Source organism: Ictalurus furcatus, chromosome 9, assembly GCF_023375685.1.
Source record: "Ictalurus furcatus strain D&B chromosome 9, Billie_1.0, whole genome shotgun sequence".
In the NCBI taxonomy this organism is placed as follows: Eukaryota; Metazoa; Chordata; class Actinopteri; order Siluriformes; family Ictaluridae; genus Ictalurus; species Ictalurus furcatus.
Window position 1 is genome coordinate 2,291,476 of NC_071263.1, and position 24,827 is coordinate 2,316,302.

Sequence of the window (24,827 nt, forward strand, 5' to 3'; positions counted from 1 at the left end):
TCATCCTCGGTGCAATTCGTAAGAGGATCGGCTGAAAAGATTCAGGCCTGCTGGAGGCAGGGAGAACAGGGCAAGGTTAAGCTACGCACAAATTGCTTTTTAAAGCACCCATCTGTGTTAAGCTGCCCGTGTGGGTTTGTACGATAACACTCGCCGTGGCTTTTTGATTGCTGGTGGAAGATTTCAGTGATACTTCTGTTTGTTTTTTTTTCTCCTGGTGATCTCGAGATCTCATGAAGGAACGTTGAAATACATCGAGAACACGACGCACAGTCTGTTTGTTTATAACTGCCGAGTACCAAGTCGGGACGCACCGATACGGTATTGTTATCAGGTATCAGTCTTGAGCCGTACCGTCCATCCATCCATCCATCTATCCATCCATCCATCCATTTTCTACACCGCTTATCCTTTTCAGGGTCACAGGGAAACCTGGAGCCTATCCCAGGGAGCATGGGGGACAAGGCGGCGTACACCCTGGACAGGGTGCCAATCCATCGCAGGGCACAATCACATACACACTCACACACCCATTCATACACTACGGACACTTTGGACACGCCGATCAGCCTACCGTGCATGTCTTTGGACTGGGGGAGGAAACCGGAGTACCCGGAAGAAACCCCCGCAACACGGGGAGAACACGCAAACTCCGCCCACACAGGGCCACGGTGGGAATCGAATCCCACCCCTGGAGGTGTGAGGCGAACGTGCTGACCACTAAGCCACCGTGCGCCCCCCTTGAGCTGTACAGTTTATTTTTATTTTTGTTTTTTTGCATGACATAAAGCTAAAAAAGAGAACTTTAATAAAAAGCCTTTGGGGCTTCAAGCCAGTTTGGACCGTTCTTTTCTTCTGAAAATGATAAACATCGGACGTAGTAATTAATTTTATGGAGATAAAGGCGGGTGGTGTCACCTTTGGGTGGAATCGGTATTTCTTATAAAGTTATGCCCTTTACTGAGCATAAGTATACAAATATTTTTTTAAAAAGGTGCGTATTTTCTTTCAAACGTTACCAGGAAGGTAAAGTTAACGTTTCTCCTTAACAAAGAAACGACATTAAGCTTCACAGAGTTACACGCAGTTTTGTCAGGGTGGCACGGATCAGCTTGATTCAAAATTCTAACAAGCGTTGGGATTTTAAGAGTGCACGTTGGTAATAATACTGTAACAGTGAAGGAGGACGTGTGTAATATACTACAAATCTGGATGAAGATTATGAAGATACGAGTTTTCTAATGAAAACCAAAAATGGGTTTTTTTGGGCTCCCTAGGTGATCTTTTACCCCTGAAGTACCTCGTATGACTCAAATATTCCACCTTTGACATTCTTGATACGTATTTCGTACGCTTCGGAATCTCTACCGTCAAAGATGCTCCACGATCGTGTCATTAGATGTCACGTAATCCCCGGACTACCACGGACGATTTCTTTCCCGACGGTCTATCACGCGGTTATTCTTCCCCATTTCACATTAGCGTCATCTCTATTGCGTGCCCTATCAAACTCCATGACCAGAGCTCCAGCTCCATGGCTCAGAACTTCACGCGCTTGTAGAATGCCAAAGATAAAACGTAAACGACTGACACGTTCCCCGGGATGGCTTTCTTTGGCGAGGCTGAGGGCAAATTAACGTTCTCGCGCATCGTAATCAGGCGCAGTGCGTTACATTTTCACTCGAAGTAGAAATGAACAGCTTGGCAGAGAGCCGATTTTATGAGAAGTCCGTTTGTGGAGCACTTGCGGGACCTTTGATACAGGATGGCCTTTTATTGATGGTAATTATTGCACAATTAGCTGAATGGGATTAGTGTGAGCTGGACTGTACACTTAAAAGAAAACAAGGAAAAATCAATTCCCCATGCACCAGACTCACTTAAAATGGTTTAAGGTGGCCTTGAAGATGCTTTACCTGCTACTATGATCCCTGGTCAGAAGGGTGTATTATTCACTCTGAAATCCCTAGATCCCACAGGATTCTCATCTCCGTGTCTGGAATGTCTCCACAACAGACGACAGGTGATTCGGCTCTTCGTCAAGGCCATGGGTGTTTTCTCCATGGTGTCTGAAGTTCTTTAACAAAAAAGTCTTGCGATGGTCTCTTGAATGGCATCGTCACACAGAAGCCGACGCCTCGTTTTACTCTCCGCCGTACATCCTGAGACGCTGGCATGAATAATGCAGATGTGCTAACGTCTGAGCTTTAACATTTTTGACCCCTGACTATGATGATACAAGTGAAACCTGAAAACTACACCTTTCTGCCTTTTTAGTTGAATCAGATTATGAGCCAGAAGACTCAGATTTACTGTGATATCCTGACCTGACCGGAGACATTTAAATACTCCCCCCCCACGTGATCAGGACAATTTTATCCTTGTGGCAAGAATACTTATATAACATCGTCATTTTGCGCCAAGCTCTGTTCGAATCTTCCCGCAGTCCCGATCCCAGCTGGAATTACTCTTGGTACACCAGCGGTTGGTTCAGAGGTCACACTGTGTAATCAGGTCATCACAGACACCAACAGATTGCTGCTCCTTCAAGTGTGGCTTTAGATAAGCCTAAGCAAAAAAAGCAGGCGGCTCAGAACATCAGATCATTTATAGAGAAGATGGACCGCTTTATTGAGACGGACAAAATGACTCAAGAAAGGAGGGCAAGACGTGAAGATTATACTTGTGTGTGGGCGGGACATGACCTGGACTTGCCTAGCGTACTTCCCTGAAGGCCTGTGAGGAGTAACAGCGTCGGTTATTCTGCGAACATGCCGAAGTAACAGCGGCTGCCTTGGTCTCTGTGTCTCTCGGTAGGACGAACATATTGCATATGACACAGAACCGGGCTTCACTAATGACTACAGCTCTCCAGGGATTCCTTCTTAACCTCCCCACTGTCTAATTGCCTCCATTACCCCAGTCCCATGAGGGGAGGGGGCTGCATGTTCAGAACATAGAGACTCCATGCGGGGCTGCATTGCTGCTCCGGAGCTCTCTTTCAACGCTGCGTGTTACTCATTTGTTATAGTAACATATGGTCTGATTTAAGCTTTGTTTGAAATTGATTAGTATTCCGTGCTTGCCGAGAAGCTCAAAGCTTGCGATGAATAATAACACAGAGCAGAGAGGAGCTAATTTTATCCTACAGGTAAGTGATGCAGGAGAGTGAATCTGCTCAGACTCTGGGTCATTACGCATGAAGTTGCATAACTGCACGGGGTGAGAGCCTAAACGTGTGCTCTAGGGGTACCTCCCAGCTGGAAGCCACTGGGATCAGACAGCATCTGTCAAAATGTGTGGCTGTTTCTTCGGGGCAGGGCCTTCATAGGCAGGTGGGAACCAGCCACTAAAATTCAGAGCCCATCTGCCTGATTATCCACCATTCTACTTCAGGGTACACCCAACCTGTCCGTGGTGTGTGTGTGTGTGTGTTATGCTGCAGCGTTCAGCAAGAGTGGGCAGTATGATAATATACCCCTGGGAGTACCATCGGTAGTTCAAGAACGATTTTTTTCATCGAATGATTTAGATTAATTAAAACAACAATTAGAGTGGTCTAAAAGGTACTAAAACATGAGAAAAAAAGATACAAAAGTGTCCGATCGGTCAACCTGGTGGTCAAAAGCGGGCACGGTTTGTATTGTTTTCGCCGTTTTCACATTAAAAAAAAAAAGTGCGTTAAAATATTTAACACAAATTTAAGTACTTAATAGGAGTACCTTAAATAAGCTTTCACGCACGCATAAGAGAGAACCAGTAGTGCAGTTTAGTCCCTTTTCTATTTCTAAGCTGTTAGTCAACCTCAGAAAAACGACACATTGTGGTCCTCCAGCCAGATGTCTGGACTTTTTCGTACCTGTGCAGACTGGACAGATACCGTCTAGGTATCCCACGACTTTGGTGAGATGCCACCAGGTGAACCAGGCTGAATTTAGCTCCTGCAATGTATTAGTTCCTTCACCAGGGTAGATACTTTTTTGCACCCCAGGAACTACAGTACTGCGATGAAGCTTGCCATACCGAACACTGTTTATTTGGCATAGCTACCAGTCCAGAATGGCGACGGATAACAGGTTCCTGGCGCGAGACACGTGAATCCAGCCACAGCGTCTTCTTTGTGAGCAGCCGAACATCACAGGACAGGTGACTCTGCTTGGAGAAGAGTGAAAAGCTGTCCTCTTTTGTATACACAACAAACAGAAATGCCATCCTTCCACCTCAGGCTTTGGATGTCATGGATGGATATGACCAATGTTGAGACAGCAAGAAGATTTGCCCCTGCTGAATGGGTGGGAACTTTTACGATTTATTTGTTGTAGAAAGCTTATATCTGCAGTACGGTGGTAATGGGAACCAGGAACCTCTACAGGAACCGTGTAGTCCAGAATCCAGCTACATAAGGCATTTTTCTACTGAGGCTAAGGAGCTGTTTACGTTTAAGGATGAATTAAGGAGGAATTTTTAAGGAGGAATTAAGTGGTTCAGTGAGACAGAACTACAGCATAGTTCCTGGAATCTTCTGGTTGCACCAGGATTGCACCAAAAAATTTTCCATCCTAGAAGAGTCGAGTTTCAGCCCATCAAAAGGCAGATGGCCACAAAAAAAAGGCCGCATTCCTGCCCTGGTTCTTTTAATATAATCACCAAATATAGGATAGCAAATATTTTGTGGAAAGTTTGAGCACGGTGAGGTTTGTGAAGTGCTCAGAAAAAGCCTACGCTTCATTCCGTCACTCACTTGAGTTTGTGAGGCTTTGACAGGCGCGTTTTCACAAGTGCATTCCAGCGTAGTATAGTCTGTTTGACAGCTTCTCCATCTGCAGTGAGTTTGGCGAGGCAAGTCCTACGTCTCAATGCCAAACAGTGTTGCTCACCTGGCGATGTGAAGTGAAAACACAGACTGACTAACACCACATCAATCACAGGTGCTGATAAAATCCCACGTGCAAATTTGTGAACGTGTTTCACATAGTCCTCCGATCAGATTCTCAAGGTCGTCAAACCTAAAGTCGATTGTAGGGTGCACAATGACTAGGGCGTTGAAACATTTGGCACAAATATGTGGAATTTGGCCTCCAGTCCAGTGCCAAAGGTTACGACTATAGGGTTTTTGGTAACTGCATAAAATTGCCACTGACAGGAACTAGTGATATTCAGGAGTGTTTTCTGATTGGACAATATACTGTGAGGAAAAATATTCTGTTTCTTGGGGATCTTTGTCTCATCAAAAGCAGCACTTTGGGCCTGTTTCCACCCCTGTCCTGTGATTGGTCTCTGACTCATTGTGTTCTGCTCTTAATTAGCTTTGTCTGTTTAAAATCGAAAGTCTTACCGTGCGTTAGTGTCGTCCGCTTTCAAGCCGTTTTCCACGTTTCTAGTATTCCGTGTTTCCCCGGTTTGGACGGATTGGTTTGGACTACGAATCTCGGATCCGCCCCGTTATTAAATCTTCCAGCTTGTCATTATCATTGAAAAAACGGCCATCGAGACTTTTATGTCATAAAGATCATTGCAGCCGATGTGAGGAGGTTAACCAAAGGAACATAGTCAATCCAGGTTACGATGTTTGTGGAGTTTTGCAGGTTCTCCCCCTGGTGCTCCAGATTCCTCCTTGTCTTCTAGTTTCCTCTCACCACCCAACAACATGCCAGTAGGTGGATTGGCTTACTCTAAACGTGAATTAGTGTATGTGTGCTACCTTTCGATGGACCGGTGTCCCAGTGAGGTCCTATTCTCGCATCACGCCCAGTATTCCCGTGATACAGGCTTTGTCAACTTTTGTCATTCCTTGTCAGAAGAAGCCCTTGTAATTGTTGTGTTCACGTGTGTGAATGTGTTAGTAGTATTGCAGATGTATCATTTGTTCCCAACGTGGACATTTTCGGTACTAAAGTCATTATCTCCCCCCCCCCCCCCCCCCGAGAACGTTCCAATTGAGATTTCTGACTTGTTCATGAAACATCTCATTCCGCAATGTTTGACTGAATTGTCCCCTGACAGTGCCGTGGGCTGTGTTTTCTTGCCTGGTTGGATGTTGGAGTGCTGGATGGCTGAGTTCCTGCTGTTCCCGCTGGGCCACGCTGTCTGTTCAGATGGATGGCCTACAGTCACATGGGCTGTGTTCGAAATGCCCAGAGAAGCGGTGAAGCCAAGCTTTATGATTGATAAGTTTGTCCTCTTTCCTTCACGGACATAAGAGTGGTGGTAGGCCATGGCTTTTTAAGATGCTCAGTCTTTTGGAGAAATGCAGTGGATGGAGCAAAAAAAAAAAAGGGTGATGCTGAAGTCAGTTCATGATGTTAATCTTTTAACATTTAAATGTGTGAAGGTGACTTTCCAAAGCCTATTGCTGTCTTTATTGGTATTAGTTTAGGGGCGAAATCAGTGAGCGCTCACCAAGTGGTGAGATAGCTCGGATAGAACTTTTTTAGCAAGCTAACATGCTAACCAGAGACCTGGATAGAGATGATCAAACGGCATCTTTGGTCATTTTGCATCTTGGAACAAGGGACAGAGTAACTTAGTAGAGAAGGTGTAAACACGTAGACATTCAAAGATTAAAACTCTGTTAGCATGAGTTGTTTTTTTCTTTTTTAAACTTGGTAACTGCTATAATTATGATATTAGATTTCATCAATAACTAGAAAGCAAATCGAGAGATGTGGTTTTTGATAAATTAATCCGACTAGAACTTTAGCAAGCTAATATGCTACTTTTCTCTGGTACTTGATCTATTAGCTAATTGCTATAGCTTATGTAGACACTGTTTGAACTTAAATGAGGCTGTGAGACATTGTTGTTTGGTTCTGTACAGACTTTGTACAGGTCATAATGTGCTTTCATTTATTATTCTTGCTTTTTTTTTTTTTTTTGTACACTTATTTGACTTTTCCCAGAGGTGCGTTTACCCAGTCGGGAAAAAAGAAACGGTCTAAATAGAGTCACTCAACCTTCATTAAGTGCTGTTCACACGCATTCAAAGGTGGGTTGTGTTTGGTGACCGGCAAAGTGCCTCACTCATTTAGTAAATAACTAAGATTTCACAATGTTTCATGCGGAGAGAGAATTGCTCGCTCGTTGTATTGACTCGGCTGATACTTAGCAAACGGTGCAGCCTGCCGATGCCCGGAGTGCATTTATTAATGCTTTATTATTTCCCAGAAATTAGGGGAACCTGGTGTCACTTCTGTGTGGTGGTTACGTTACCAGTACCTGTCGTGCTTCGGGGAAATATTTTCACCGTCGGCAGCTGATGTCGTGAATTATGACGTCTTAATATCTTTGTAATGATCATGCTTCCCGTGTTTTATTAGTATCATTCACAAGTGCGTGCACAGAAGATGAAATCGTTCCCTCTTTTTACGTCTACCTGCTAACCCTGAGCCGGTCAGCCAGTGGTCATGTGATCATGTTGGTACGTATCTAAATTAGGGTCGTTCCACCTTTGTGTCTAAGATACATCGCTAGAACCGGCGTTCACTAGTTTATACACCACGATTGGAATAAAAGAAGCACATGAACACCAATAAAATGCACAATGACGCACTTTCCTCTCATGACCGCAGCCATACATCATTAAACAAGACCTAGGACTTGCAGGTTGTACTTCTTCGTATGTTTTCTACGTTATATCTTATTAAAAGATCTTTCTACCTATTTCCCGCTGAACAGCTGGACGAGTTGTTCGTGAGCTTTGAGGAGAAGCCACAGGGGGCAGCGTCTCTCGCTCAGGTCCACAGGGCCGTCCTGGCTAACGGCACGACGGTGGCGGTCAAAGTGCAGCATCCGAAGGTGAAGGCTCAGAGCTCCAAGGACATCGTGGTGATGGAGGTGAGTGCAGAACGAGAGCGCTGACTAATTCACCCTCTCTGTCACAGTCACAAGCTCACATACACACCTCCTGAAAGCCGGGTCTTATTCACCACACATTAGTATTTAAGTAATGGACCCCATCAGTCACCGGTTGCTTTTATTCTTGGGTTGTTCTTGAAAATGGCCGTCCAAGCATGACCACACAGTTTCATCCGTCTTACTGACCTCCTGATCACTTCATTTGATTCAGGACCATCTACGTGTAATTAATTGGTTTAGAAATGTAACCAATATGTTGTTTTTTCTTTTTTTTCTTTTTTTTTTTACTTTCTATATATTAACCCCGCCCCCGCCCAGGGTCCCTAAAACCTCCAGGAGCTATCAGTAATTCTCCGTTCCTATAGTTTTACTGTTGATATAAATACCTGAATTTTTTTTAAAAAAAAACCAACCCATCATTGTATATATTTCTTATCAATAACATTTGAATACTTTCCCTTTAATTTTTGGAATTTTATCTGAACACCTAGCGTAGATGAAAAGTAACTTTAACGTATAAAGAACGAGAGTGTACTAGTCAGTCCTTGTTCAAAGAGGATTAGTTGTGCTATCCATATAAATTACTATGGATTTAATTGGATATTTTAACTATAATTATAATAAAAGAAGTAAAAACATGCAGAAATACGTGGGAATCTCTGAGATTTTTAAAAAAAAAAAATGTTTTCAGTTGTTTTCGGGTTGTTTTTTTTTTTTTTCATTTGAATAAAACTACAGTATACTTTATATAGTTTATAAATGAAAGTAAAATCTACAGAAACCAATGGGGTGGAGGGGGGGGGGGATTAGGATCTTTCAGACTTGTACTGCTTTTAATTGCTATATATTTTTTTAATCAATAACTTGCATACTTTCATGCAATATTTAAATGAATTTTTTTTTAAAAAAGCAATTTTTTTTAAATTAAATTAATTTTAAAGAATTATGTGTAAGAGTATCTCTATAAATTGATTTAATCAGATATTTTTAAAATATAATTACTAAATGAAGTTCAAATCTACAGAATCTGCTGAGTCATTTTTTATTCTCACGTTGTGTGTGTGTGTGTGTGTGTGTGTGTGTGTGTGTGTGTGTGTGTGTGTGTGTGTAGTTCCTCCTGCAGGTGGTTCATTGGATCTTTCCAGACTTTGAGTTCATGTGGCTGGTCGAAGAGGCTAAACGAAACATGCCTCTCGAGCTCGACTTCCTGAACGAGGGACGAAACGCTGAGAAAGTGTCCCACATGCTCAAACACTTCGACTTCCTCAAGGTTTGGACAACACATACGCACCAGTGACTAAATATCTACAGTTTAACTGTAGCATTTAGGATTTTTGACTTGTTGCTACGGCGATACCTGAAAACTACAATTGTCTGCTTTAAACAAAGAAAAAATAAAATAAAATAAAAATTCACCTCTATCTTGCGACCTGATTGGTTGGGAGGTTAAAAAAATTTTTTTTTGATGTCACTCTGTGTCACTTTTCCATTTGTTGGGAAAGTTTAAAAAAAAAAAAAAAAAAAAGTGCCAAAAAAGTTTTTTAAAAATGAGCTTTTTACACACACACACACACACACTTACACACTTATTTATTTATTTAAGAAATTGTAGCTGAAGATCTCATTGCTTATATTTTATGATGCAATAATATCTGTTATTGCATCATAAAATATAACAGCCAATCAGGTTCCAATATGCAAATTACAATCCATATAACACTGTTTATAACTACGCTATTCATGGGAAAAAATAATAATCTGAATTGCTGTTTACTTTTTTTTTTTTTAAAGAACACATTTAAGCTTACTATAATATCTCAATGGAAAAAAATTTTGCTTCCAAACACGTGTTATTACATCATAAAATATAAGAGCCAATCCGGTTCCAGTATGCAAATACGTTCCATGCCTCACTGCATTTAATAGGCTTAGTTGAAGTTCTAATTTGCATTTACAATTCGAATGATAATTTCATCAAGACGATCCAAGGGAACGCCTCACCCCGAGCAAACCCCCCCCTCCCCCCCCGTCCCGCCGCCGTTTCTACCGCCTGTCCTAATTCATTTGTGTGAGCGACTCGTCCAAAATCGACCGTTAAACATCGAAAAGCGTGACGGGTTTTTCTTGTCGTTAACATCTAATTCGACTCGCCAGCTCCGGTCCCGTCTCCTCGCGAGTCGAGTCAGAGATGTTGGAGGAGTGCCGTGGTTTTTCCTTTAAAGCAGCTCGATACACGCGGTCTAAACTACAGCCTCCGTCGATTGGATTGTGGAAAGACGGAGCTCTGACTTTCCAAGACGGTTCTTCGAAGGTCCTGTCCAACAGTCTCATTATTCATTTATAGTTCCAGTACAACTGAATCAAAAAATCAATAGTGTTTTGTTTAATCCACCCCCGTGGACGTGTCCTCTTCCTGACTCATTGCTTTCGCTTACTGTTGCTGTAAGCGGAGATTCTGTGTGTGTGTGTGTGTGTGTGTGTGTGTGTGTGTGTGTGTGTGTGTGTGTGTGTGTGTGTGTTTTCTTTCTCTGAACTCTAGCATCTTTTATTTCTGTTTTTCTGATGTATGACTATGTCACTATAAACTGATCTCTTACTTCAGGCAGCGCTGCGTGAGTTTTATCGGGTCGATGGTAAATATTTTCTCCGCAGTAAATTTGTATTTGGCCGATGGTTTTACGTTCCGTCTGGAGTGAATTAAACCTCACTGTATTTGAGTTATTTCTCATTGTAAGTGTAAGCCGTTATTTGTGTAAACCCCTATTGTCAAGAGCACTTTATGAGGTAAATAATTCATCATAATAACATCCAAGTGCTCTCCCAGAGGCCTGGTTTATTCCTAATAAACTAACAGAGGTACATTATTGTCTCATCAGATTTTACTCCTGACATCAGAACGTGGACCTCGTTCTTTTCTGCTTTAATACGCACGTTTATACTACAGCGCTCTAGAATCCTGGATTCTGATCGGTTGATTAAAACACCTACCGTTTGCTGTAAGCAGCTACAAACCACAGGTTTGTATTAACGCGCTCGTATTAACGTGTTGTCATTAACGCAGGTTTTCTGTGACAACATGTAGGTAAGGAGTCTCCAGTGCCAGCGCACATGGCGTGAGGACGGGAACTTGTTTTGCGGACGTCCCGCAGCGTTCGACGTGACCGTCGACCAACTCGTTCTTTAATAAGTTTAATAAGTCTTTAATAAATCATCTGCGCATGGTTCTGTAGAGAGTTCCCCAACCAGGACAAGCTTGATAAAGCCTCCTTCGCGTATCAGGTGAAACCTTTTTGACGGGAAGTTCCCAGAAATGGAGGCGGTAAAGAAAAACGCCGGGTCACCGTGAGGTGTGTGTGAAAGGAGGTGAAGGTCAGATGAAGGTCAGCCTGGTGTCAGCTGGAGTGATGTAAGAGCAGATCAGTGGTGTTAGTGGTGGATGAGAACTTCACAGGCTGCTGATCACACCTCATCACACCGCCGGCCTGCTCCACACGGAAACCCCAACGCGCACACTGTCTCAGTGAATAAATCCTTTCCTCTCTCTCTCTCTCTCTCTCTCTCTCTCTCTCTCTCTCGCTCTCTCTCTTTCTTATTTCTCTCTCGCCTTCTTGTTTTCCTCTGCTCCCTCTCTTCTCTTATCCGTTCCTGTCTTGTTTCTCTCGTACTTGTTTTCGTCTCTCTCGGTCCATTATATTTAAATTCAGCGAGGCGCTAAAGAAAGAAGTGCAAAAAAAAAAAAAAACAAGAGTGCAGCTGTTATTTTTGTAAAATGGAGCCAGGAAGAAACACCCAAGTGACAGGTGATATTTTTTTTACCCGGCGTTCAGACTGTCAGTTATTTATTTCACTAAAATGTAGTAAATTACAGCGACAGGAAGCAGAGCAATGGGGCGGCGTGAAGTGGGCGGGGCTGGGTGATGCAATCGAGTTAACGTTTTTGCAAATGTTATTAGTAGTAGTAGTAGTAGTAATAGTAGTAGTTTAAATTCCTGTATTTAATATAATACTGTTTCATTGAGATAATTAATAACATTTAAAGTAATATAGAAACACGTATGATCTTATAAAAAATAATATAACACACCGAGTATCTATTATCTAAATGGGGGGATTTTTAACGAGCGTTTGGCAACTTGGTGCGTATATAGACCGTACAGGGTTAACTGGTCTAAATGTACAGGTTTTTTGGTTGATTTTTTTTTTGCTATTTGATTAAAGAACATCATCTTTTTTGCCCTGCGGTGTTTCAGTTGTCCATTTTGCATGCACAGGAAGGGAAATGACTCTCAGCAGGACTGAATTTCTGACTCTGATGTAGAGAAACCCTCAGGATCACCTCTACTTTAATTCATGCATCCCTGTTGGCCTCATGCTCTCGTTTTTGTCTCGCAGATTTTCCGCATTCAAAATCACGATAGAAGCTGGGGTATTAAAGCAGTCGAAATAAAACAAAAACACCAACAAGTAAACCCCCCAATACAATCCGTTAATTAATCTGCCAGTCAGATCAGCAGGATGAGAAGCAGGAATTATGGCAGAGATCAGCAGTGTATGTTCGAGTCCTGCCGCTTCCGTGAATCGGTTACGTTTCCTTCAGGTCCTGAAACGTCACTGTCGTCTTTTTTTTTTTTTGTTTGTTTCAGGTACCGAAGATCCACTGGGACCTTTCGACCAAGCGCGTCCTGACCATGGAATTTGTAGACGGGGGGCAGGTGAACGACCGCGAGTACATGGTGGCGCACGGAATAAACGTGAACGAGGTGAGGGAACCCTACGCATCACGAACGAACCCTCGGGCTTCTGCGCGTACGTTTCTAACTGCCTCGTGTCCCACTGTGTCGGCGTCAGCGTTCGATTTCGAGAATAAGAAGTGCTCGTGAGTATCAACGAATCATTAACGAGTCACGTTTGTAAAACAGCGCGACGTGCCGAGGGATTTTTCTCTTCGTGTCGCCCGCTCGGTTTTATCTTCTCTCTCTCTCTCTATCGGAGTCGTCTACTTAAGTTTCAAAAAAGTTGGGGACGTTCCTCGTATTCAGAGCCGGGTTACGCGGCCGCTTACGTTAAGCCGCTCCTTTCAAACGATAAACATCACCTGCGTGTAGGTCACGCCTTCGAGGTTGCCAGATTTTTCTTCAGTGGAACCTTTAAGCCTTTAAGCTTGAAAAAAAAAAAAAATAGAAAATGCAGACTGAAGATCGAAATATTTGTTTGTTTTTTTTTTTTCTGCTATCAAACGTAATACGATGCAACATCAAGGCGAATAAAAAATGTAAAGAAAAAAGTCCTATTGAACCAAATGGCTTCCAGGCTCCAGACTATTCAGCAACCCATAGAATAGCACATGATCCAGCACATCCTGCGCTGTGTATTAGATTTTGTTTTCTTGTTTGTTTTTTGTTTTGTTTTTTTCTTGAAGATCCCGAAGCCTTTTTTTTTTTTTTTTTATATCTGCGTGCACAGAAGGGGAAGTGGACGTGCAGCCTGACCTGACAGGAAATGGTATCGAGAATCACAGAGAAATGTTTAATAACGCGATAACAGACGAAGTTTAATATCTCCGACCGAGCTGATGGCACGAGAAGATATAACACAAATAACACGATGCAAATGTGCAGAAGCCAGCGAATATTACTCGCGTCGAACCCAGAACACGTGTCCCACGTCCTCTGCGTTACACAGTGACGTATGGCGCGAAGCATAACTACATTACGCTGCGTGTTGAAGCTCGGAAAATTACGACCGGGAACGCTTCCTCGCCAGGACGCCGTGCTTATTTAACAAATCGTCCCGGGACGCAGCATTAATCACCGAAACAGAATGAATAATGAGTCTCGTGTTCTTCGTGAATGCGCACTACGGGTTGTGTTTTTTGTTTCACGTAGGAAACCAGTACGCTTTGTGTGAATGGACAAAAGGGCTGCAAACCACAGCCTGAGAATTTACTGGCTTACAGGGACTCTGTGGAGAAAAAGCGGCGTAAACACAACGTCTGTATGATAATACGCTCGTTTAATCCTCACGTCGCACGTGCGATGAAATCCCCCTGCGTTCGTGCGTTGTGGATAAGTTTTCAAACCTTTCCCATCTTCATCAATGCACAAAAGTGTCCTGTTTGGAGAAAGGACGGTTACGGGAACGATCCCGAGGACACCGTCGTTCCCAGAGTCGAGTACGGAGGTGGGAGCACCGTGATATGGGGGTGATTCTCTACAGGCGTCACACGTCATCGAAGGAAACGTGAACGAAGTGTATTAGATTAGACGGGTTATAGCAGCATTTAATCTCGCTAGCCGACGTTTCAACAAGATAACAAATCTAAACATGCAGCCAGGATCCCTATGCTAATGTATGCTAATGTTACGGGCGCTGTTCATTTGTGGCATCTAAATATCTAAAAAACAAAACAAACAAAAAAAAACATATCCTTATATCATTATGCTTATGAATACATGCTTTTAAATTAAAGTGGATACTGTATATGGACAGGAAGTATTATCACTTAATAAAACAAAAGCACTGGGAACGCGTTTTCCTCTCGCTCCGTTCAGCTCATTTCGCTGCTCCACCCGGAGAAAACCGTCGAGACGGTGAAACAGATTCGGAGGAGAGGCGCGCAGACGCCCGGACGTCCTCCGAAAGCCGCAGGGTCGGTAAATGGAATCTCCCGCTTTTGTGTGACTCTCCCCGCTGTTCTGTTTAATCGGGCTCGATTTGTCTGTCGGAAATTCATTAAAAAAAAAAAAAGGGGGAAAAAAAAAAGCACATGCTGCGTATGGGTTTGTTTAAACAGCAACCGTCCCTTATCGCCGTGCGCGCAGGCATCAGCGGGCGGGTAAATACGGACCTGGCTCGGCCACGTGAGTCGATCCGTCGGAGAGAGTGAGAACGAGAGAGAGAGAGAGAGTACACGGGGACGGCAGACACGTCTCATAAGTTCCTCAGACATCCTGTGAGGATGAAAACACTACGTGGTGTTCCGTTACAGGAAAGTAATCAACAGCGGAGCGGCGTGACGACGCAAGGTTAAAGGTTACGGTTCCGGAGCGACCGCCAAAGCTACCGTTGTAGGAAACGAATCGACGCCTCGTGAGGACATGACGGTTATGACTCCGCCCCGTCTGTCTTACTCTTACGGCGGGAAAGTGCATGAAAAGCATGTATTACGTTCACCTCGGATGCGACTGGAATAATAAAGATGAAGGCGCGTTGGTCATCATCAGTGTCCACCGTGTCCTGTGTGCCCTTTACCACACTCGGTGCAGTTCTCATTAGTAATGTCCAGCTTATTCAGCGCAGTACATAAAGCGAACACTGTAGCCACGCGCGTTATCAGGCCTGGAGAGCGGCCCGGGCATTAGCCAATGATCAGCAGAGTTATTAGACAGCTGATGAGATAGATATGGAACCTAATAAATGACAGAGTCCTCCTTTGAAAATGGATAGAATTATTAACCGGCTGTGGCATCTCGGAGCCGCCGCGTGGGAGCTGGCGTGTAAGTAATCAAAAGATTGATGATGGTCGAAATAGACTTTTCTCTTTTCGCTTCGCCGCCGTGCTCGGAATGTGTGAGTGGGTGGTTTTTTTTTTTTTTGTTTTTTTTTTCCATCTCATCTAGAAAAGAAAAAAAAAAAAAAACCTTTAAAAAGGTTTTCGTGTGTTTCAAATAAAATTTGCAAAAGCAGGTGTTTATCAGTGTCCACATCACCACAGAGTTGTGAACTGTTGTGGGGTTTTGAACAGATCATGAAAATAAAATAATAACACTTTTTTATTTCTTATTGTTTATTAATGAATCATTTATTAGTTATAATTCTTTTTCATTCTTATTTTTTGTGTACAGTGACATAAAGTAGACACGTTTTGTTGCTGCTGCTGTTGTTGTTCCAGTTCTTGTTGTTGTTGTTGCTACTGCTGCTGATATTGTTGTTGTTGTTGTTGCTGCTGCCATTGTTTTTGCTGTTTTTAGTGTTGCTGTTGTCACTGTTGTTATTAATGTTGCTGTTGTGTTACTGTTATTATTGTTGTTGTTTTTGTTGTTGTTGCTGTTCTTGTTTACTGTTGTTGTTTACTGTTGTTAATGCTGTTGTTGCTGCTTCTGTTATTGTTGTTCTTGCTATTACTGTTGTTGTTGTTTACTGTTGTAAATGTTGCTGCTGCTGTTCTTGTTGTTGCTGTTGTTGTTTACTGTTGTAAATGTTGCTGCTGCTGTTCTTGTTGTTCTTCTTGTCACTGTTGTTGTTGTTGCTGTTGTTTACTGTTGTAAATGTTGTTGCTGCTGCTGTTATTGTTGTTATTGCTGCTGCTGTTATTGTTGTTGTTGCTGCTGTTGTTGTTACTGTTGTTGTTTACTGTTGTAAATGTTGCTGCTGCTGTTCTTGTTGTTATTGCTGTTGTTGTTGCTGCTGTTATTGTTGTTGCTGCTGTTGTTGTTACTGTTGTTGTTTACTGTTGTAAATGTTGCTGCTGCTGTTCTTGTTGTCACTGTTGTTGTTGTCACTGTTGTTGTTGTTACTGTTGTAAATGTTGCTGCTACTTTTGTTGTTATTGTTGTTGCTGCTGTTCTTGTTGTTGTTCTTGTTGTCATTGTTGTTGTTGCTATTGTTTACTGTTGTAAATGTTGCTGCTACCTCCGTTGTTGTTGTTGTTGCTGCTGTTCTTGTTGTTGTTCTTGTTGTCACTGTTGTTGTTGCTGTTGTTCACTGTTGTAAATGCTGCTGTTATTGTTGTTATTGCCGTTGTTGTTGCTGCTGTTGTTATTGTTGCTGCTGCTGTTTTTTTGTTGCTATTGTTGTTGTTCCTCTTCTTTTTCTTCTTCACCGATCAGGTTGAGCTTTGAACCACTGATGCCTCGTAACCCTACTTTCACTCTAGCACACTTATCTTCCTCTCAGCGAGGTGCTTCCTCTCCAGTGGTGACTGATGAGCGCAAAAGTTTGCACACCCTCCGGGCAGAATGTCGATTTATAGCAGGAAGATAAACCGTGCTGCCTCGATCAGTCAGGGTCTCTTTCGGGAGCCCGACCCGGGAGATCGTTTCGAAGAGTACCTCCGCGAAACCGGCGTGCCGAGAAGTTGCGAAGAGGCACGGCTTCGTAGTATCGCGCCGTGTGATCCGACGCCAGGACTAACACGACGCGATCGGTGACACGGCGACGTTTTCTGTAAGCAGACGTTTATTTCACGTTTATGGAAGGAGTCTCCGGTGTGAGTCATTTGTAACGGTCACAGGTAACGCTGTAACGTTCTGCTTTTCGGCATCTTCACACTTGACCGTAAATCTGTACATTTGTATCCCGGTGTTCTGCGTCTTTTCACGCACGCAAAACCCCTGATTGACTCGGGGACTTGCCTCGTCTTGTAAAACGATCGCTAAGAGTTATTCGTCTCGTAACGATACGAATAACAGGCGTTAGATAAGGAGAGTCCTCACAGCTTAAAATAGATCTGCGCTAAATCTTTTCTAGCTCTAAATTTCCAATGAAGCCGTCCTTAAAACGCGAGATTTTACAGCTGTCCTTGGCTCTGACCGACTCCGAGACACTAAACTTAAGCAGGCTACGTTCTGCTTGTAAAGTTTCCTTGCTTTGTTGTGACCGAGAAAATTAATCTGCAGTAATAGCCTTGGCTGGGAGGTCACGCAGGGCGAGCCACACACACACACACACACACACACACACACACGGAGTAATGACTCTCTGTCTGGTGTACAGGTGTGCAGTGTCGGTGTGTAAATGCGGGACGGTGTGTGTTCAGTGTCTGTCACAAACACACACTCGGAGGATGATTCATGTACCTGAGAGGGAATGATGTTAACCTCCCACAGAGCCGTTTTATCCAGTCTTTCTCTCTTTCCTCACTGCTCTCGTCTTTCTCTCTCTCCTCTCTCTCTCTCTCTCTCTCTATCGTAGGACCGTTCCACCCATTGACCTGGAAGTGCAAACACACCACGGACCCCGCAGATTTAGAAAGACTTTCGAGGGAAATCTTTTTTGCTTCCTTTCGAAGCGTGTCATGAAAAACGAGTACGTTTTGTCGTTTCCATCTTTCGACATTAACTCCAAATGGGAAAGGGGCGGTCCTTATTAACACGCTCGTTCCTGATCGCCTGGTGTAAAAGGAAAGAAAGAAAGAAAGAAAAAAAACCCCCCCACACAGAATATTAGCGTGTAGGGACGAGAACGTCCTCGTAAGGCTTTTTCGTACGGATACGGCGATGGGAAACGTTAAACGGACGAAATCTGGCGTGCGTAGAAATCACAAAACCCCGAGCGCAGGGAGCACGGAGCCGGTGTTTGTTCATTTATTTCACCCCCAAGTAGCAGACTTCCAAAGAGAACTGCTTTTTCTAAACCGGACTCGACATCACTTACGCTACGCGACACCGACCCTCGGCGTTTCCCCTCCCTGCAGCTCTTACTCAAAGCACACGCGGAACCTAATTTGCACGATGTACGTTTTTTTTTCAACATGGGTAACCGCGTGCGCAATCGATCACATCAGAGTCTTTATAGCGTGAGCCTGTGAGGATCGGTGCTCCTGTACGACACGTCCTCGCGCGTCACTGTCGAGCGTGATGACGGAGACGCGGATGCGTCTGACAGCGAGGAATAGATGGGCAGTTAGGGAACGCTCTCGCTCCTTTCGCGTACACAGCACCACCCAGATGAGTGTTTTGGCCGCGCTGAATGACAAATGGAATAGATGTAATTAATAGCCATTAGGAAAGGCAGGCGTCTCTTTGAGATAATTTGTTTGCCGTGCGTGTTGGCGGCTCGCGGTGCCGCGCGCTGATTAATGGGAAGCGTGGCTGCAGCTGGCCTCGACGACGCGCCCGCTTGTTGTTTTACATTAGCGGTGTGTAATGGAGGGGTTTTGTAAGATATTCAGTGCTGCAGGTATTCAGTCTTGTTTCTTTTCCTCTGTGCTGCTTTTCCCCAGCTGGTCAATAATACAGTGTGTAATTCTGATTATTACCCCCCCCCCCCCCCCTCCAGCGTTAAGGTGTTAGGATGGGCCACGCCTCGTGCCAAACACTTGTCAGAAAGGCTCGCAGTTGTCAGTATTTAGGTCAAACAGAGCCGTCCTAACAGGAAATCCCAGCTGACAAGCGCAGCCGAGGTGAGATATTAGAGGAGACAGCTTGCCTGAGACGAGATGACATGCGGACAGATTGAAACAAACACTCTTCCGAGTGCCTGAAACTCAGCGCGGGCTATTAACACAGCTCCGTCTTTCAGACGGTACGATACACGTTCCGAGACGTAGCGTACTGAGGTGTAACGATACGATAATACGTAGGCTATTGAGGCGTAACGATGTGATAATACGTAGCGTATCGAGACGTAACCATGCGATACGCATTTGGATACGCGGCCTATTGAGGCGTGACGATACGATACGCATTTCCGATACGTACTGGAGTACGTTGCGGTTTAACGATACGATATGTGTCTCGATGCACATGTTTGAGGGATGTAAGGATATGACAGACACGACAGTATGTAGTATATCAGGGCGTAACAGTACGGCGTATCGTACTGTATTGACTCGTCCGTTCTCTCGGTTCGATCCGTCAGCAGACCGCATAATCAAGTAGTCAAGACGCATGAAGTATACAAGACGCGTAATAAACATCGGGACCTAATCAAGCCCACGCGCCGTCCTCTGATAAAGTAGCTCGCGCTTTATCTGGAATCTCGTGAGGCTTTGGAGATTTAGAATAAGCACGCTTCTGCTGGTGTACTAGCGTATCAGATCAGCCCACAGCAATCAGCTGGAAGATCCCTCCAGATCTTTAAGATCCGTCGTACGTAAGCAGTCGGTCTTCCCGGCGAGTTTCGACAGAGCGTTACAGTGTGTTCGATGTGTTTTTTACGTACTAGCTATGTTTACCCTCTAGCCAGATGTCCCTCAGAGTAGAGAACCACTATATTGCGCTTGACAGAGATCAGGAAGGCTCGTCACACGAGGGAACGTATATCGAATGGTTGGGTTTTGATGGAAATATCAGCCCTGCTCCTATCACTTCTACTCCTGACCACTAAACGCCACGGTCCGTATGCGAAACAGAAAGAGTGGCTCGTCTCAGACGGGGTAGAAAGCCGACGAAAAGGCATTGTTTGGGTGTGTCTGGACGAGATGGAGTATCCTCACGACCCACGCGCCCGTATCTCCCGCTCAGATCTGCCAGTTCAGCCGCTCACGTGCCAACCTTGGAGCGCGTCTGATTAGATTTAGTGTCGCGCTCCGGTAAAAGCCTTTCTCTCGGTCGTGCCCGGTATCGATCAGCCCGCAAACTGGCCAGATTACGACAGGAAGGCTCGAATAAATCGACTTTTTTTGGGGGGGAGGCAGTTAAAACCCATGACAGTGACTTTATACTGCGTGTAAATAATCCCACAGAAACGGAGAGAAGGCCTGACAGCTTTCCGTGTGGGGAATTTGGGGAAAATAAATGTTTTCCCCCCCCCCCCCCCCGAAGAAACAGGTGCTTCCTGATTACAGCCTAGTTAAAAAAATAAATAAATAAACAAACAAATAAATAAATCCTCCGAGTGACATCTAACCACCGCTTCAGACCAAACCTCACGCTGGGTGAAGCTCCAGTTTGGTTAAGAAGCTGAGAATTGACAGGAGTCTGAGCGAACGAGGAAGAAATGGAGAAAGAATGGGGACGTTTAACGGGAAGAAATGTTTGTGGCTTTCATAGAGAGAAAAAAACAAAACAAAAACATTTCATAATCTTCATAAAGATACGTAATCACAGTTTTTAGATGGAAGCCTATCCAATTAAACATTAACCTGTTATTATTATTAATATCCTAGTTATCTTTATGGGTATTGTTTTAGATTTTAATAAAATAGTTACAGGAATTTTCACTTCGTCCCACGATGTTGCACGTAACTATAAACGGATAAAAAGTATCGTTTTTCCAGGAGAGGAATAAAGCACTTTGAGAGCGCTCGGGGTGGTAACCGTGACGCCGCATCATCACGCCACGCCATCGTTGATTATTTTCCTCTGACAGCGTGACACCGAGGGGCGCGTGAAGCCGAGTATCGCTAAAGCGTATCGCTGAGGTTTATCATTTTTTTGGCTTTTGCGATTTCCGTTGGAATCATGTGGTGGTGGTGTTTTTTTTTTTTAAGATTTCCCCCCAGTGTTTGTAAGTAAAGGTCTGATTTTGCCGTTTTATACCCTGCTGCGAGACTGAAGGGGAGCGCAGGTGCACACCTTCACGCGTGACCTGCACTTCCTGCTTTTCCCGCGCCGCTATTCGCAGAGATCGCGGCGTTCTGCCGAGTCCAGCCGGCCGAGCGAAAGCGAGAGAGCAACTTTGTTATAATCCGCTTTTGTGGACTGAACGTCGTCCTCGACACAACAGCCCCGATCTGAGCTCGGGTGACGGAGGAGAGGCGGATGGCGAGAGAGCGCTTTTATCCCGTGTAGCAGGCCGCAGCGGGTGTAATTGCATCGTCCTCTTCGCAAAAAATTCAATCTGCCGCGATGGAGCGTGGCCAGCTGTGTTCAGGTAGAGCGCCGAGAAATGATGTGCTGTAGCACCAGGTGGCTGTTTCCAACAGAGTCTCACACTCACACACTCTCACACACACTCACACACACTCACACACACTCACTCACACGCTCTCTCTTTCTGTCTCTCTCTTTGTGACACACTTTCTGCACTAATGGGGTGTCAGACTGTTGCTCTGGTTCTCTTCTTCTATATTTTCTTCTCTTCTTCTTTATTCTCTTCTCTTCTTCTTTATTTTCTTCTCTTCTCTTCTTCTTTATTCTCTTCGCTTCTCTTCTTCTTTATTCTCTTCTCTTCTTCTTTATTTTCTTCTCTTCTTTATTCTCTTCTCTTCTTCCATATTTTCTTCTCTTCTTCTTTATTCTCTTCTCTTCTTCTATATTTTCTTTTCTTCTTTATTCTCTTCTCTTCTTCTTTATTCTCTTCGCGTCTCTTCTTCTTTATTCTCTTTGCTTCTTCTCTTCTCCTTTATTCTCTTTGCTTCTTCTCTTCTCCTTTATTCTCTTCTCTTCTTTATTTTCTTCTCTTCTCCTTTATTCTCTTCTATTCTTCTTTATTCTCTCTTCTTCTTTACTTTCTTCTCTTCTCTTCTCCTTTCTTCTCTTCTCTTCTTTGTTCTCTTCCCTTCCTTTCTCTTCTCCTCTCTTCTCTTTTTTGTCTCCTTTACTCTCTTTTCTTCTCCTCTCCTTTTATCTTCTTCTTTTTGTCTCCTTTATTCTTTTTCTCTTCTCCCTTTATTCTCTTCTTGTCGTCTTTCTTCATTATTTTTTGGTCTCCTTTATCTTCTCCTCTCCTCCACAGTAACGTCGGGTCATAACGGAGCGACAGACGAAGCTGTGCTCTTCTTCTTCTTCTTCTTCTTCTTCTTCTCCTCCTTCACTTTTCTGCGCTGGCTATTTTTAGCTCGCCGCTGAAAGGAAGTGTCCTGTGCCTGTTCCCGTCGCTCTCTCTCTCTCTCTCTCTCTCCCCTCTCTGTGCAGTGTAGTGTGTGTGTGTGTGTGTGTGTGTGTGTGTGTGTGCGCGTGTGCGCGTGCTACACGTATGTGGATGTACGTACACGTCCGTGAACGCAGCGTGCTTCAGTAGCACCCACTCGTCCATTAAAGGCCTCTAGTTTCTCACTGTACACACAATGTAATTTGTCGAGTGTGTGTGTGTGTGTGTGTGTGTGTGTGTGTGTGTGTGTGTGTGTCGCCGCTTTGGTATGCGGAGCCAGCAGACTTGTCAGAGTGTACAGATCATCCGTCGAGGAAACGGACTCACCAGCCTGGCGAAATGGGACAGAAAGCATGATTTATTCCGTACATGCACACGCTGACTCACTCCACAGCCACTGCAGACTCCGAGCAGGCAACAGACGAGCGAAAGATCCCGGAAAACTCACGACGGAGGGAAGGAAAGCGGGAAGGATGAGCGGAGCGGCGGATGGAGAAGACCTTTCTCACAAGCTAATTTCGCACTTCATTGACGCGCCCTCTAATCAATGGCAAATATTTGTAGTTGCAGTGTAGCGTGTGTGTGTGCGCGCGTGTGTGTGAGTGTGTGTGTATGTAGCGTATACCGGGCCGACGGAGAACCACGTGGAACCTAAACGTGCTCGTTCTTCCCGTCGAACGCTTGGTAGAAATACCTCACACACCGGCTCACGTAAATAAACAACCGTGGTCACAAAGCACGGAGCAGACAGACTAGGGGCGTCTAGACGAGACCGTTAGAACAAGCGTGACGACCAGACACTGAAAAGCTAGAACTATAGATAGTGGTTCTACGAGACACAGGTGAGAGCGCTCGAGACATGTGATGTGCCGGGGCACCTGGGTAATGTAGTTCTGTGCCTCTTTGGTGCTGCCATGACTCTTGAAATCTCTTGAATCATGAAAATGATTTGAAAACTCTCACACGGACACACCAGCCCACTGATATTGCGTCGTAAACGGTCGCATCCAAATAGTCATATCTGTACCTGTATGTAGATCTAAACCCGGAGTAGGCGTGGCCTAAAGCGGAACCGTTGCCCCTCTCTTAGGTGTGTCTTCAGCAGTCCGATAAAAACTGTTCAACTTTATGTGCTGCTACAGAACAAATTCCGAAGCGCGGTGGTGGTAGTGTGTTTAAACAAACAAGCCCGAGCAAACAAAGATTTCCATGATTGCAGCCATTTGTCTTGTCTTCAGACAGCAGGTTGATTTTTGTACTCGTTACCTATTAATCTGCCGTTCGCGTCTCCGTGAGGCAGCGTCTCCTTCATCGAGACGTCTGACTGCTCTTTTTCTCTCTCTCTCTCTCTCTCTCTCTCTCTCTCTCTCTCCAAGGACGTTGTTGATGAGGTCCTTTAAAGCTGCATTCCAGAGTGTTTATTTGCATACTAAAACTCGTCTCGCAGCCTCCGCATGCTCAATCAGGCCTTCGGGCTTCTTCCGCCGTCCCAGCATGCATCGCTGAGCTCTCCGAGGTTACTATGGGGATTTGAGGACGGCCGAGTAACACTGCATGCACTTTTACGACACGGCACCCGATTTGGTCGTGACCGTAGCAGCGAGGTGTACATGTGTGGGGCACTGAAGTGTTCGAGCGGTCATGTGACGTGTAACCGTGGCACTGAGAGTTCAATCATTAAAGGTGCAGTAGACATTTTAAAGTAAAAAAGTCTCACTTGTGCAAATAACCTGGAAAAAATAACGTACGAGTGTATCACGTGGCTGAGAACGCTCGTGTGGAAATCTGCGTTACGTTCCCGGGTGCTGGTTTGTGTTTGGAGGGGAATCTTGTCAGTCATTTTCTAGACACGCCCCCCCCCCCCTCCCACCCCAACCCCAACGCTGGCGCTGCTTTTCCAAGATGTGTTACCGGTGAAATGAATCCGGACGCAGAACTGCTGGATTTTGTGTCCGTAAAGCAGCTTTGAAGCAGTTGTGGGCTGTGATCGTTTAGCTCGCGATGCTAATAATGCTAATCCCAGAGCTTAAACCTCAAAAGAAAGAGATAACAGCACAAGCACTCGTGATCATTCGGTAAATCACAGTGAGCCAAATGATGTGTGTTAACGCTATGATACAGTCTTACAGCATGGCTTTTAAGCAATATAATGGTGTGTCTTTTAGCTAGCGGTGCTAACGATGCTAACACCCGGGCTTAAAGCTCATGAGAGGTTGTTATGATGGAAAAAGCATTTGGGATCGTTGTCATAAATCAGCGTGAGCCGAATTTCACGTCTTTGTAGCGTCTGAAGCAGCCGAACGGTCTGTCTTTTAGCCAGCGGTGCTAACAGTGACAATGCTGTTCATCCCAGAGCTTGTTACAAAGGGAAAAGAACGACACTTATTCTCATGAATCGGGATTTTTTTTTTTTGCACGTTCATAGCGCCGTAACTCGGCTTTCGAGCAGTCGAACGGCCGACGGCGCTCAAACACGACTGATGTCACGACGTCAATTC

General features: G+C 44.5%; 1 protein-coding gene across 3 annotated transcripts in view; it reads left to right on the plus strand.

The window, feature by feature from the left end:
- Nucleotides 1–24,827, plus strand: part of adck1 (aarF domain containing kinase 1) — a 95,792-nt gene that overhangs the window by 42,702 nt on the left and 28,263 nt on the right. For all 3 annotated transcript variants that reach the window (XR_008386794.1, XM_053633155.1, XM_053633156.1), the window contains exons 5-7: nucleotides 7,675–7,833; nucleotides 8,966–9,124; nucleotides 12,498–12,614. Coding sequence is in view for 2 of the 3 variants with exons in the window: in XM_053633155.1 (XP_053489130.1) it covers nucleotides 7,675–7,833; nucleotides 8,966–9,124; nucleotides 12,498–12,614 (435 nt within the window). In the remaining variant the exon portion in view is untranslated. The remainder of the gene's footprint in view (nucleotides 1–7,674; nucleotides 7,834–8,965; nucleotides 9,125–12,497; nucleotides 12,615–24,827) is intronic.